The sequence below is a fragment of the Asparagus officinalis genome, chromosome 8 (genome assembly GCF_001876935.1).
Source record: "Asparagus officinalis chromosome 8, Aspof.V1, whole genome shotgun sequence".
Classification (NCBI taxonomy): Eukaryota; Viridiplantae; Streptophyta; class Magnoliopsida; order Asparagales; family Asparagaceae; genus Asparagus; species Asparagus officinalis.
The window spans coordinates 16,643,945-16,658,070 of NC_033801.1; the positions used below are offsets into that span (position 1 = coordinate 16,643,945).

The 14,126-nt window shown below is 39.4% G+C and overlaps 1 protein-coding gene across 1 annotated transcript; it reads left to right on the forward strand.

Moving 5' to 3' along the window:
- LOC109820928 lies at nucleotides 8,257-13,250 on the forward strand. Its single transcript, XM_020387124.1, has 9 exons — nucleotides 8,257-8,344; nucleotides 8,712-9,565; nucleotides 9,695-11,345; nucleotides 11,422-11,592; nucleotides 11,689-11,748; nucleotides 11,822-12,019; nucleotides 12,098-12,346; nucleotides 12,424-12,573; nucleotides 12,676-13,250. The coding sequence occupies exons 1-9, from the start codon at nucleotides 8,257-8,259 to the stop codon at nucleotides 13,248-13,250; spliced, it is 3,996 nt and encodes a 1,331-aa protein (XP_020242713.1).

The following is a 14,126-nucleotide window of genomic DNA, read 5'->3' on the forward strand; positions in this document are numbered from 1 at the left end:
GCACCTCATGTTCAACTTAGGTCCTTATGTGACTTTAACCAATGGTTAAACAATATACCCAATAAATGGGAAAATGATAGGTGAAGGTCATTACAGGCATGGGCTTATATAGGTGATGAAACGGAAACTACAAGATCGAGACTTCAAGACTTCAAGGGAAAGTCTGTTTCTAGGACAATAGCATGCCTTCTTTTTGCCATATATCTCCACAGGCCAAACATTTGCCGATTTTAACTATCAGATGTCGCCATCTTACTATTGAGATAGCGAAAACTTGTTTGCAAATCCCACTTGACATAACACTAGTTATGATCTTGTAGGTTGCAACAGCATTATGCGCTACACATAGTATTATTCACTTGTATTACAGTGTGTTAGCCTCATATATTCAAAGATGTAGTCAGCTTGATATAACTTTCTTCAAAGAATTCAGAATAGTCTTTGACAGTAACTCATAAATTCCAAGAAGAATTGTACATAGCCATGGCACGCTGTATGTATAGCGTTAGATGTCTGATGTATTTTCGATTAATATGGTGTATGTTTCTTATTTTTGCACTTTGATAGCAGAAACAAAGTAAATAGATCAAGCACAGCTTCGTTCGCTCGAAATCAGTTTGTTTGGAGAATAAATTAAACCCAGGATTTGGGGTTGTGCAATAACTAAGAACCTTCAGGTTCTATACAAGATAAGCTCAAGCCTAAACTCTTTTCATCCTCGCTTGGTAATATTTGCTGACTAAAAATTTATGATTTGAATCTTTAAATTCCACGACATGTTTCAGATTTTATGTCTGTCCATAGAGCATACTGAAAATTCACCCCGCCTGAAAATCAATCTTCTTGAAATAACTTGTAAGTGCCACATTTCAAGAACAGTTGCAGCTAAAAAAAAGTGTTGGATAACTACAGGCTCCTAAAAGCATATATCTCATGCGTCCAGTAGTATAGACCTTCACCATATGAAAATTCTACATATTGAAAACGCTAAATAAACCACAATTTCTTTCGTATTTACTTACAACTTCTAAATCATTATTTGTTTTATTTTATCTAATACGAAAAACTCAGATTCCTCAGTGTTGTGCCCATTTAGTAGGCTTTTTATGGTGGTTCAGTAAAATCCTCATTAATAAGAAGCTAACAACCACCATACTCGGAGAAAAAATAAGTAGCATCATTCTATGAATCAATGTGACTTCAAATTGAACAGTTAAAATCTCTCTCTTATTAATCTAAGAAACCTAATGAGTTTACTAAACTACTATGTCAGACAGATGGTGTATAATAAGAATTAGACCCCTTTTTACTGATCACCAACTATAAAGTACTCTTGCTTCATGAAGCCCCCTAGATATGTATGGATGATCAATCAATATAATATTCTTTTGAATTTCTGGAAATATTCCTTAATGGTTTGCGCAATTCTCATAATTAATCTCGTCACTCTCCAAAAAAAAAAAAAAAAACTTGTTTCTAACGTTTCATGCTCAATATGTTATGAGAAGAGTACATTTTAGTAGCAATAGCTAAGTTAGGTATAACAAATTTCTCTTTATACGGCTTATAGAAGTTTGCAATTAATACGATTTCTGAGTAGATTCAATTCCTATCCTGTTTTCACAGCTATGAGGGATTTCATATACAGCAGTATGAACAGAAACAGTGTTTTTGGCTTCCGAGTAATCATATCTTCTACGTCCTTGAGGAAGACTAATAATCTTTTTTTTTTAAATTTATTCCAAAGATGAGATTGAGTACTTGCTAACCCATAAATTAAATGAATCTCTCGTGATAAAGATGTCAAACAAAATCATTAGCTATATAAAATCATGTTAAAGAGAAAAAATAATGCTAGTTTTGTCTTGTTTCCTCTTTTGAGTCAGAATGCTTTCAGGTCAAACTTCAGTTGCTCGATCATTAATAAGCAGTCAAAATTAATTAATAAGTAGCAATGTAGACCAGGTCAAAAAGAAAAAAAAAATCTAAAGGAAATTATTTCTCTCGAGTAGTCTTGAATATTCAGCGTATTGTTCTACCAGTACATTGGTCAATTGATGTAGAATTCAACAGTAGCATGAGTTATCAACATGAAAAATATAAACATTGGTCTTGTGCATAATTCTTTGTGTTCTGTCACTTATTTCTTAAGTAGAGGTAGGAGCTAATCATGTCAAGTATGCAAAGGACCACTGTAGATTCCAACGATGTAAGAGACCAGGAGGGTTTTCTTGGCACTAATAACAGCAAATGTAGATTACCCTCAAATATTCTAGATTAAACAACTAAAAACAGAGAAAACTTGTGTTTCTATTATGTATTGTGCTTTGGATGATCAACAATGTCCTTATATTCATAGCATAAATGCTCTCCTTACTCTAAGTCATACTAGAAGCAATCTCGATCGTCTACTGGATGGGAGGAAACAACTCACAAGTGTTCCTCACCAAAATCATAACCTTAGTCCTAACCACTCAGATCATAACCTTGGGTTCAGATCTATCTTGCATTAGCATCACACATATGTTAGATCAAAGATCCATTTAAGATCGGTCCAATATACTACTACTCACTCAAAATCAGACATAAACTTCAAATAGATTCTTCGAGAATTCAATAACTAATCAAGAGAGTCATTCTTTTTGTTGCATCATACGACCATGAATAAAATTTCAAGTGACAAGTTACTATATCATAACTCTCGACACATTTCTGAGTATCTCATATTTGTTAGAAAAATATCAAATAAAATTATAGCGTGCAGATAAATCCGAACAAAATAAAACAATAAAATCTGGCTCGAATGAGAGCAGTCGTGTATTCACTGCCCTAGAAGATTAAGGACTCACCTATCGCCCTGGCGCAGATGATCCTCTCTCCCCTAACGGTAAAAACCCCCGAAAGCGATCGACCTCTGTACTCGGGTGAGAGAACAAAGTTTCTGCTCAGATGAAGAAAGTTAACCAAAAAGCAAAACCGAAAATATAGAAGAGAATAATTAGCAGAGGCGAGAAGAGAAACAAGAGGATTGTTGTTGTGTTCCGAATAAGTGAAAGGTTGTACATATAGGCTTTTAGATAGCCGTTACAAACCCCTCAAATTTCGGTAACGTTCGCCATAATGTCGACCGTTACACAATAAACCCGCAACCGTTACACACGTGAAAAACGTGCAAAATAAAGCTAGAGAAAACAAAAAACATGCACGTGCAGTGCGGCGTGGCGCGCGCGTGTGTTATGCAAAGCCCAAACAATACAAAACTCAAAACACTATTCAAAGCCCAATAAGAGGAGCACCATTATAAACCACCAACTATTTATTTCTTTTCCCAATGTGGGACTATTCACAAAGGCAAAACTATCTTTTCTCCAACAAAATACCCAACAGTCCCCCAAAAGGCAATATTGACTGAAAACTCAAAATTAATAAATAAATCAATAAATCACAAACAAATATAGGTTGGATAACCTTTCGTATCGTGAATTCGGGAGAGGTAACTTTCGGCTTTGTACATTTTCTTAGTGAGTTCATCGTCACCTAAATGACATAATGGACTAGGTTTTGAATTAGGCCCCCTTTAACCAGGTATTAATAAAAACACACACAATACATATTTATCTATTGAGCAAAACGGGTTGAGCGTTAAAGGCCATGCTCACAATAAACCGACTCATGAGAGTTTTTAGGGGTTAGCCCAGACCCCCCCAACCATGGCCATCACGGTTCCTCTCACGTAGGTAAGTCCTCCAAGGGTATTACAGTTGGATATCATACTCTCCGCAATACACGTGTTAGACTTATTAAGAGTAAAACTCAGCCTAACCAGTTGTATCATAAGAGCATCGTCACTATAGAGAAGGAAAAGTAGCTGATGCTAGAGAAGAAAAAGTAGCAGATGCTACCATAATGATATATAAGTATATCTAGGTTGATGCTCTACACGAGTGTCACCAGTCCAGCTTGTTTCTACTATATTGAATCTACATTGTGACTAAGTCTCTAAATAAAGGTTGGGTTACCACTGTCAGTGACCTCACTTATGGGCTTAACCACATCTCCCTTGATGAATCTAGAACCACACTCTTGGATAAACCCTTAGTCAAAGGGTCAGTAAGATTCTTCTCAAACTTTACAAAGTCTAAGATCACAGTTTTTGTCTAGTAGGCATTGTACAGAGTTATCGAGTCCTCTAGTTCTTAAGTTATTTTAAAATTAGCCATTCATTGTTGAAATTGGCATTAGGTCCCCTAGTTGTTAAGTTATTTTGAAACTAGTCTCTCCAGGCAAGAGAACAAGTAGCAAGAAAAGAGATTAATTTGAAACAACTTATAAGAATAAGGGAGCCTAATAGCAATTTTAATTATTTAATGGACTAATTTCAATATAATTTCAATGATGCCCACATAAGAAAATAATATTGATAAGTATATCTGTTGCAGACAACTGCCACATAGGTTTCTGAACAAATCTACATTCACTTTTGCCACCTTCTGACTAAGCTTGTTAGATGCATAAACAATCCAATGTATGGAATTAATAATAGAAGGCACCGTACTGATAGCTTAAAGAAATGAAAGCATTAACTATAAGCAAATATCATTAGTAGAAAATATTTAATGTGTAACCTCTGTTTCCAAGGGGCCACTTCCAATTTCAAAAAAAAAATTTCTTTTAACATTTTACTGGCAGTATAGGTATTTCAAGATAATGAACATACGTGTCTAATAGAACCTTTAGTATTCAAATGACAGTGGAATCAATTTCTACGATCTTATTCAATAAGGCTATAACAGATCAATATAGAATGAATTACAAAGCATATGACACATCATAAACTTACCAACATAGGGCCCTGATAACACAGATTAGTATGAAGAGTAAGCATATCACAATGCAGAATTTGGTCATTTTTCTTTGCTACTTAGTTGATACTCAAATCAAGTATCCAAATATGTGATTCGTGATCTAATTTCATGGAAATATGATAAATATTATTGGCTATTAAACATGCAAATTTATTGAGAACAATTTAAATTACAATTTTTTTTTTATAAACAAGATGTGAACAAAGTGCTTCTTTAGAAAATTGCATCAGTAATGTACTAGCTACTTTGATCCACTAGCTTGGTGAGAATGTTTTGCTGTTTGAGAACTTAGGTACTTAAAATCAAAAGGAAAGTTAATTATACAAAATATTACTAACGGGTGCATAAAACCATGAAAGTTCCAGTTCATAGCTGAGATTATAATATTTTGAAAAACAAATTTTTTGAAACCAAAAACCATGTTTTCCTGATCAACAAATAATTAGAAAAGTCCGTGCATATATAATATTGTTATAATATAAACATTTTAAGGTTTCACAAACAAAAGTTGTATAGTCATGCGAACATGACTGTCACAATAACAATGCAAACAATATTTACCAAATTAAGAATGAGCCATTAATTATTCAACCATTTTATGGTATGCAAATAGGTGCTTCCCATGTGAAGTGGAATGTGACATAAATTTTCCTTTTTCCACCAAAAGTAATAATTTTTTAAAAAATTTAAAATAGTAACTAATTAACAATACAATCAATTACAAGATACAATTAATTGTAATTATCTGTTAAAATTAATTAGTAGTAATTAATTACTACTTAATTAATAGCAATTAAATAAATGTAATAAATACATTAAATAATAATAATTAAAATAATTAATTATAGATTTAAAGTTATTTCAGATGAACAGTAATCCCAAAATTTTACTTCCCGGATGAATAGTATTCTCGATTTTTTCCGGGATGAACAGTGTTTCCAATTTTTTAAAGATGAACAATAAAATGAATTAATTTTTTAGAACAAACAAGAAGTGTAATTCTTTTTCGAGTGAACAGTAACTTATAATGAACATTAATTTTCCTGGTATAAAAACAAAAGCTATAGACTATTAACCTTCTAGATTGTTAGAAAAATATCAAATAAAACAATAAAATAGCATGCAGATAAATTCAAATAAAATAAAACAATAAAATCTGACCTGAACGGGAGCAGTCGTATAATCACTGTCCTAAAAGATTAAGGACCCGCCTATCCCCTGACGCAAATAATCCTCTCTCTCCTAGTGGTAAAAACCCCTAGAAACGGCCGACCTCTGTACTCGGGTGAGAGAACAGAGCTTTTGCTCAGATGAGGAAAGTTGCCCAAAAAGTAAAATCGAAAATATAGAATAAAATAATTAACAGAGGAGAGAAGAGAAAGAATATAATTGTTGTTGTGTTCCGAATAAGTGAAAGGCTATATATATAGGCTTTTAGATAGCCATTACAAACCCCTCAATAAATTTGGTAACATTCTCCATAATGTCGATCGTTACGCAATAAATCCACAGCCGTTACACATGTGAAAAACATGCAAAATAAAGCCAGAGAAAATAAAAAAAGTGCGTGTGCACGTGCGGCGTGGCGTGCGCGTCGCGTGGCATGCGTGTGTGCGTGCGTGTGTGTGTTATGCAAAGCCCAAACAATACAAAACTCTGTTTTCAGCGAAAGTTGACTCCATTGTCGATTCCATTAAACTTTAATTTGTTTACACGAAATTACAATGAAAATAAACGAAAATACAACTCTCGAGAAAATAACACAGAAATTGTCTATCAACTCCTGCTTTGTGGGACTTTGCCTGTGCCGTGAGTGCTTTGGCTCGTTGACCACCGATTCAAAGATCGTGAGGGTGCTTAGGGATCTCTCATTCGTTTATCGAAGTAAAGATTTGAAAACGAATATCTTATCGATGTAAGATGTCCGTTCTTCCAAAGATCAAGTCTGAGCTTAGATCTCTAGGAATCACCGAATGATGCTTGTCAAAGGGTGAAAGTTCTCTCTCTTCTTCAAAATCACTGAAAGCTCAAGCCTCTTCTGCTCCAAAATGCTCTCCGTCCTTTATTTCGTGTTTAGGGAGGTATTTATAGGGGTAGGAGTGCACAACAGTTGAAACGGGGGCAACATAACCGATCGGATGTTTTCTCTTTGGCCACTGCAGTCTACACTGCCGCGGCTATTGGCGCGGCAGTATAGGCTGCCGCGGCCAAAGAGGCAGTTACCAGCACGTTTCATCGTGCTTGAAACCGCTCTCTCACGACCTTTAACCACTTTTTTCGTGGTTTAACTGCTTCGGCACCCTAGGCTGCCGCGCCTTAGCCGCGGCACCATGGTCTGCCGCGCCTTAGCCGCGGCATCATGTCCTGCCGCGCCTCCATGTGTTACTTGATGATGTGTATATTGTTCTTCTATGTTGTTTTGAGTGGTGTTTGGATGTCTGTAAGCATTTTTAACGCCTACAGATACCCCCTCCAAAGTATCTCAGACTCATCATTTTTTAGAGAGGGGTCTGGGACACTTTGGATATGATAAGCTTTCCTTGCAATCTCTCCAGTGCTTCATTAAGGAAATTGCGTAGAACGGTTTGTGAATGGCTTCAATCCTTGACTTCTTCATCTTTTAGCCTATTCAGTGCTTTGTAGAATAGCTAAAATTCCTCCGGTGCTGCGTTTATCGCGTGGCCGTTGTCGAAGTCTCGAATTAGAACTGCTGTCGAAGAATTTGAGAAATAGTTTATACTCATATACTATATTGGAGTGTTCGAGAAATAGTTTAACCTCATATACCCGTTGGGAGGTTCAGGGAGATGCAGTTTATACTCATATACTCATCGGAGTGTTCAGGTATGTATTCCAGATACAGCAGGAGATGTATGTGTTCAAACACCCCAGGGATCATCGTGTATGCATGGTGCTCCTGTGCAGCAGTGTGGACTATGAAAATATCCATAGCCGCGACAGCATATACTGCCGTGCTTGAACGCTGCAGCATGGACTGTCGCGCTCGAGCGCGACAGTATAGACTGCCGCGCATCGCTTCGGCCAGCCGGGCTTATAAGTCTGCTGTTGGGTCTTCTCGGGTCATTTTTACCCGCTTCTCTGAGTTCAAAATCCATTCAAATTCTCTCAAATACCTTATAAAAGGTCGTTTGGCTTTCCTCTTCCCCATCTCTTCGAATTTTATGCGATTTTTTCTCTAACAAGATCTAGGGTTTCACATTTTTTCCCCAAACTTTGAGATTTTCCTCGGTTCTTTCAACTTTCGAGGTTAATATCTTTTATCCTCAGGTAAAACCGAACCTATTGATCACGTTTTGGGTTTTAATTTCGACTTTTGCTCGGGATCTCATCTAAAAACCCTAGTTTTTTGATTCTTTAGGTCGATTTCATCATGTCTCCCAAGAAGGCTCGTGTTTCGAAGGGGAAATCTGCGGCACCAGCACCTGAGGAGGTCGAGACTACTGCCATGCCGTTTGGAGGTAATTTCCCAACTCTTTATCTGTTTAAAAATACTGTTTTTGACCAGATCACCTCGCTTGTCTCCTTTGAGGGGCATCCGGGAAGAGTTGACGTTCTCCTCTGAGAGGACTGACGCTGAAAAATACGTATCTTGTTCAATCAAGATGTGTACCACGGCCAAAATTCGAGTTTTCATCGAATTAGAGGCTTTTCAACATTGAGGACCGTGGTTCAGTTACCGCGGCAACTCGTGCTGTCGCGCCTGAGCGCGACAGTGTATGCTGCCGCGGTAACGCACGGCAGCAATCATTGCCGCGTCGGCTAAGTGTGGAAGGTTTTGCTATGTTTAGCCTTTCCATTCAACTGTTTTCCAACTTTTCTCTGCAGTCCCTTTTCCCTCTGTGGCCTTCTCTGATAGAGAAGACCCAGGTCAGAGCGGTATTCTTCACGCCTCTTTCAGCGGTGACTTCCTGGTTAGAGAAGCCCGCCAATTTAACGAGGGTTGTGATGATAGCATCCCCGGATTGATTCGTGAAGGCAATCGTCGCACCTTACGTGCTTTGTTGACTGATTCGCCTTTAACTCCGACCCGGGATTCCACAGAGCCTTTAAAGAAGACAGATTATTTATTCGGGGATTCAGTTGAAGATCCAGATACTCTTTGCCGCGGGCCTGAAATTTGGTTGAATGAGCACGAAGGTGCTTTTCTATTCCTTCCTCCATTCCCTCGCCATTATTCAATTCTGCAATTAAGGAATCTGGCTGTTTCGAGGAAAATGACGTGGCACCTGACAGAAGATCATGAGCGCATTCATTGCGGATTCATTGGTAATGATGTTAGTGCTCCTGGCTCTATCGGTAGGCATAATATCCGTGGTCTTCATCCGGGAATATTTGGACCAGATGGTGGCCCCCAGAATGAACTGATGATAAGGGCCAATACGGTAAAGAATAGGCTCGCTCGGGTTGGCAGAGAATTTCCCATTCCAAAATTCAGATGTTATGGATGGGTTCATTCTCTTCCCGACAAATGGTGGGCTAGGATGACCAACTATGTACTCCATCGGTGGGATCAAGAGTTAAGGAATTTGGGATTATATGCTCCAATCCGATCCAGCATGCATGGTCTCCCAGTCAGTGTAGATCACTTCCTTGCCTTGTTCGAGTCTTATATTCCGGAAACAAATACATTTCTTACCAAATATGGGGAGTTAGGGCTTCCGCTCCATGAAATGATGAAAGTATCCGGATTGCCATTGGGGAATACTCCTTATCAAGAATATTTTCCCAACAATCGTCAGCTTATGAAGATGAAGAAGGCTGGCTCTCCTGCTTATGACATTCTCTGGGAGTTAACTTGTCATTATCAGACAGCGATAGCCAAGATCGAAGTGAAGAGTAAGAAGGCGGCTCGAGTGAGTTTAAAACAGTTCGCCGACTACTTGTTTCAGAACCTCGAGAGCGTGACCGGTGAAGCTGTCTGTGAATTGCCGATTCTGACCCCTGCTGACGTTAATCAGCTAATCACAAAGATTAATGCTCAGTCTTACAGAACTGAGTCATCTGAAGGTGGTTTTCTTAGAGGCACAAAATTCAGCACTTTCTTGTGGCAATCCACAAAGAGAATGAAGCCTGCGACTCTCCTCTCCGGTTATCTGGCTATATGGCTAAAGAAATGTGTAGTGCCGCATCAATCTTCTGAGGCACTTCCTCTGGAGGTTCTCCTTCTCGCTGTGCAATTAGCCGTCGGCGGTAGGTTATCTTTACTCTCCGCTATGATGGCTGACCTCCATAGTGGTTTGCGTAACTTGGCCACCACTTTTACAAAAACGGGTACTGAGCCTTCGACTAAGATTCCCCTGTCGAGCGTTGAACTGCCGTACACATATTTAATGGCGTGGCTGGTCCTCCACCGAACGGACATGATGTCAGCACCTGACGTGTCTGATCCAGAAATTCCGTTGCTACAGCTCTTGGAGGGAAGTAAGTGGTTGTATCCTTCCCGACAGTGGCCTGACAGGGTGAGGCAGTTTAAAAATGCCAAGTGCTGGGAATTTTACAAGTGTTTCCCTCGATTTTCTGGTGCATATAATGACACTCTCGTTGATGAGGAAATGCCTGGGGCTAACAGGACTTCTCTCGACATGGGCAGCTTCCATTGGCTCATGAACATTCGACCATGTTATAATGTTTTCCGATCGAAGAACCTTTGCAGGATCGAGCCTTATTTTCCTTGCCGTTTTGCGCGACAATTCGGCTACAGTCAGCTGTACGTCGGGAATCCCAATAAATGGTTAATAAACTGCGGAGGTCTCATTGATGGAGTACGAGCTTGGTTCTGGAATGTTGCTGGCTGTACCGAAACTCAGTTTAGTTTGCCTATCGCTGAGCCTGATCTTCACTTAACTTTCCTCTACTGCCGGTGGATTTTGGCCGCCAACACTCCTCTTGCGAAGAAGAAGATTTCCGAACTGGAATCCGAGGCTGTGGTTCGGAGAATTGTATCTAGAAAAGGAAAGGAACCTGCTACATCTTCCCGCAAAGGAAAACGGGCAGCTGATTCCGAAGAGAGTGACGACTTCGAGACATCCAGTGAGGAAGATGAGACGGAGATTAATATTCCTCCTTCTCCTGTGGCCTACAGAACTCGTCGGGCTTCTTCACCCTCGTCACCGGGTATTCCTTCAAAAGGTATACAGATGAAGGAAAAGAACATTCCTTTGTCGACTTCCAACAAGATGACTGTTCAATGGCCCGCGCGGGAGGAAGAGGCGGAAGAAGAGGAAGAAGACGTTGTCCCGCTTCTTAGCAGGAAAAGATCTCGGCCTACTGCTCCTTCTGAGGTTCAACCTCGGCCAGCTCAAGGAACCGAACTACGCACCAAGTTTCGCCATGAGAGCTCTGAGGTTCCTCGTGATTCTCGTGCTTCAAAGAGGATTAAGAAGACAGCTCATCACCAACGTCAACTTTCCCCATTACTTGAAGAGAGATTTACTCAGGATCTTCCAGTTGATAAAGGGGGTAAAATCTCATTTTATCTCCTTTTCATTATCTTATCTTTGAATATAGCATCTTATTTATTCTTTTGCTATTGCAGTTGAGCTAGAAGAGGAAGGAGAAATCATTCCCGAGCCTTCTTCTCTGGGTTTAATGGATGTTGATGAATCCAGCTTTACTCAACAGGTACAAAGAGCGATGAGTGAAGAACCCCTCAATATGGACACTGCCCCTCCGGCCACTACATCGACCTCGCCAACCGCTGACACAGGTACAGATGTTTTCTCATTTGGGGGGCATTTCCGGGAGATAAGTGAATCGGAACGTGTTCCTCTCCTACTAACTTGTGCGCTTTATCTTCTTTTAGTTAAACTAAAGGAGGTGAGTGCGGGTAGTAGCGCTGCTGATCCCGCAACTGCTATTGAAGGTAACCTTATTTTGTTTGCTTTGATTCTTTCGTACTTCTTGCATATGCATTGATGGATTCTTCTACTTAATAGACATCCATGTCAACGAACCGAGAGCCACAGAACTTACCCATGATATGGGTATCGGAGATTTCGATGAACGTGATTTTGATCTTGATATTTTCGAAGATGTACACCAGGAGATCTCCGATATACTGTCAGCTCCGGTTCCACCTGCTACTGCAAGACCAACTAGTCGAGTTGATTCAACTGAAGTAGGTGCATCAAAAGGTATGTCCTTTCAGACTCAAGTTTTTAACTATACTTTCATCTCTTATTGCTTTTGGATGACTGAAATAAGAATTTTAGACGTAGGACCAACGAATAAAGTTGATACTTCTACCATCATTGGTGAGTGCGATCAACCTGAAGGCTTGGGTTTCTTACCTTTGGCAAGTCCCCCAGCTGAAGTTGACCCGCCAGTTACTATTCCTCCAACTTCCGCTATTGTCGAGGTTGAACCTGTTGTGCCTTCCGCTCCGACTCCAGTGGTTCATGAAGCAGGAGGGTCGAAGGTTACAGTAGAAGAGCAACCCCCTGCTACTTCGGCTCAACTTGGTACATTTTTCCTCTAATGTATCCCGTAATTAGATCCATATTTGGAGAATGTTCATTCATCCATTTCTCATTCATAGGATTTGTTCCTCAAGATCTTGTCGATTTGAATTCGAAGCCATCAGAAATCGCAATTGAACAACAGCCTGATGTGGTGAATCCACCGTCCAGCACCATCTCTGCACAAACTTCGGTTGTCGTGGAGCGTGTCCCAGCATCGACAAGTCAAGGTAATCAAATTATAGAATTTCCTATTGAATTTGGGATAATTCTATTCATTGCTGTATGCGAGCGTGCATATCTTATATTTATTTCTTTTGTTCTCTTTGCAGATCTTTCTTCATCATTATCAGATCAGATTCACGCTCTGTTGGTCGACGACGATCCGGATAAGGCCGTCATCTGTTCTAATCTCCAAGGCTTCATCCCCTTCTTGAACTCTATGGTGGATCGTATTCTCTTCAAAGGATCGTACTTTGAGAGTTATAACAAATCTCTTGGGCGTTTTATATCAGGGTTCAAAGAGGAAGGGTATAGTGAGTTAGCCGATTCAATCAACGCTTATTTGGTTGATTTGAAGCGACATGTTGAACTTCTACAAGCTCTTCGTACCAAAGGCATACCCTCTTACATCGCTTCCCACATGGAATCCAATTTGCAAGCGTGGCGTGATTCCCAACAATCAGCTAACCTCGAACTTCAAAAGCTAAGAGCCCGAAGTGATCAACTTAGGGTGAATGTTGGCAAAAGAACACAAGCCAAGGTTAACCTACGCCGGGATTTAGAATCGAGTCGAGCGGAAATAGCTCGCTTAGAGGAGGAACTTGCAATGGCCAAGGATGCTTATGATGTCTTGGAGTCCGAGTTGAAGCAGGAAACTCAGGTTGAAGAAAACCTGTTACAGTAGCTGAACCTTCAAGACAAAATACTTGCTGAAAAGGAACAAGAGGTCGCCGCGCTTCAAAGTGTTGACGAAGAAGCCTTCAAGATTAAATTGGCGGCTGAGCTTGAACAGGCTTATGCATTAGAGCTTTCAAAACTTGAAAATCAGATTAGTCAATATAAACTTTTGTAATTGGAGAACATATATTTCTTTTTAGCTTTGTTTGAACACTCTTGGTCAATATATTGAATCCAATTTTATATTCTATCTCCTGGTCTCTTGTTTGTTGGTAGAGATAAACCCAGAATTGGAGAGGAAGAATTTTATATTCTATCTCCTGGTCTCTTGTTTGTTGGTAGAGATAAACCCAGAATTGGAGAGGAAGAATTTTATATTCTATCTCCTGGTCTCTTGTTTGTTGGTAGAGATGAACCCGATGATGGAGAGGAAGAGTTTTATATTCTATCTCCTGGTCTCTTGTTTGTTGGTAGAGATAAACCCGGAATTGGAGAGGAAGAATTTTATATTCTATCTCCTGGTTTCTTGTTTGTTGGTAGAGATAAACCTAAAATCGGAGAGAAAGAATTTTATATTCTATCTCCTGGTCTCTTGTTTGTTGGTAGAGATAAACCCAGAATTGGAGAGGAAGAATTTTATATTCTATCTCCTGGTCTCTTGTTTGTTGGTAGAGATAAACCTAGAATTGGAGAGGAAGAATTTTATATTCTATCTCCTGATGCAAAGGGAAACTCAAAGTGGGATTTCCACTTAGAGAATCTGGATTGGTTTGAATAATCCTAACTGTCATAATGTTTGATTACTCAATTCAAAAGTGGACATTTCGTTCGCAAAAATGAATCGAAAGGAGATTTTGACTGTGGTCCTAACTGTAGTAAGGTT

Coding starts and splice junctions, on each gene's coding strand:
- LOC109820928 (XM_020387124.1), top strand. CDS start 8,257: ATGTCTCCCAAGAAGGCTCGTGTTTCGAAGGGGAAATCTGCGGCACCA. Junction 9,566..9,694: donor CGCTCCATGAAATGATGAAA/GTATCCGGATTG, acceptor TGTCATTATCAG/ACAGCGATAGCCAAGATCGA. Junction 12,574..12,675: donor CCCAGCATCGACAAGTCAAG/GTAATCAAATTA, acceptor TTCTCTTTGCAG/ATCTTTCTTCATCATTATCA.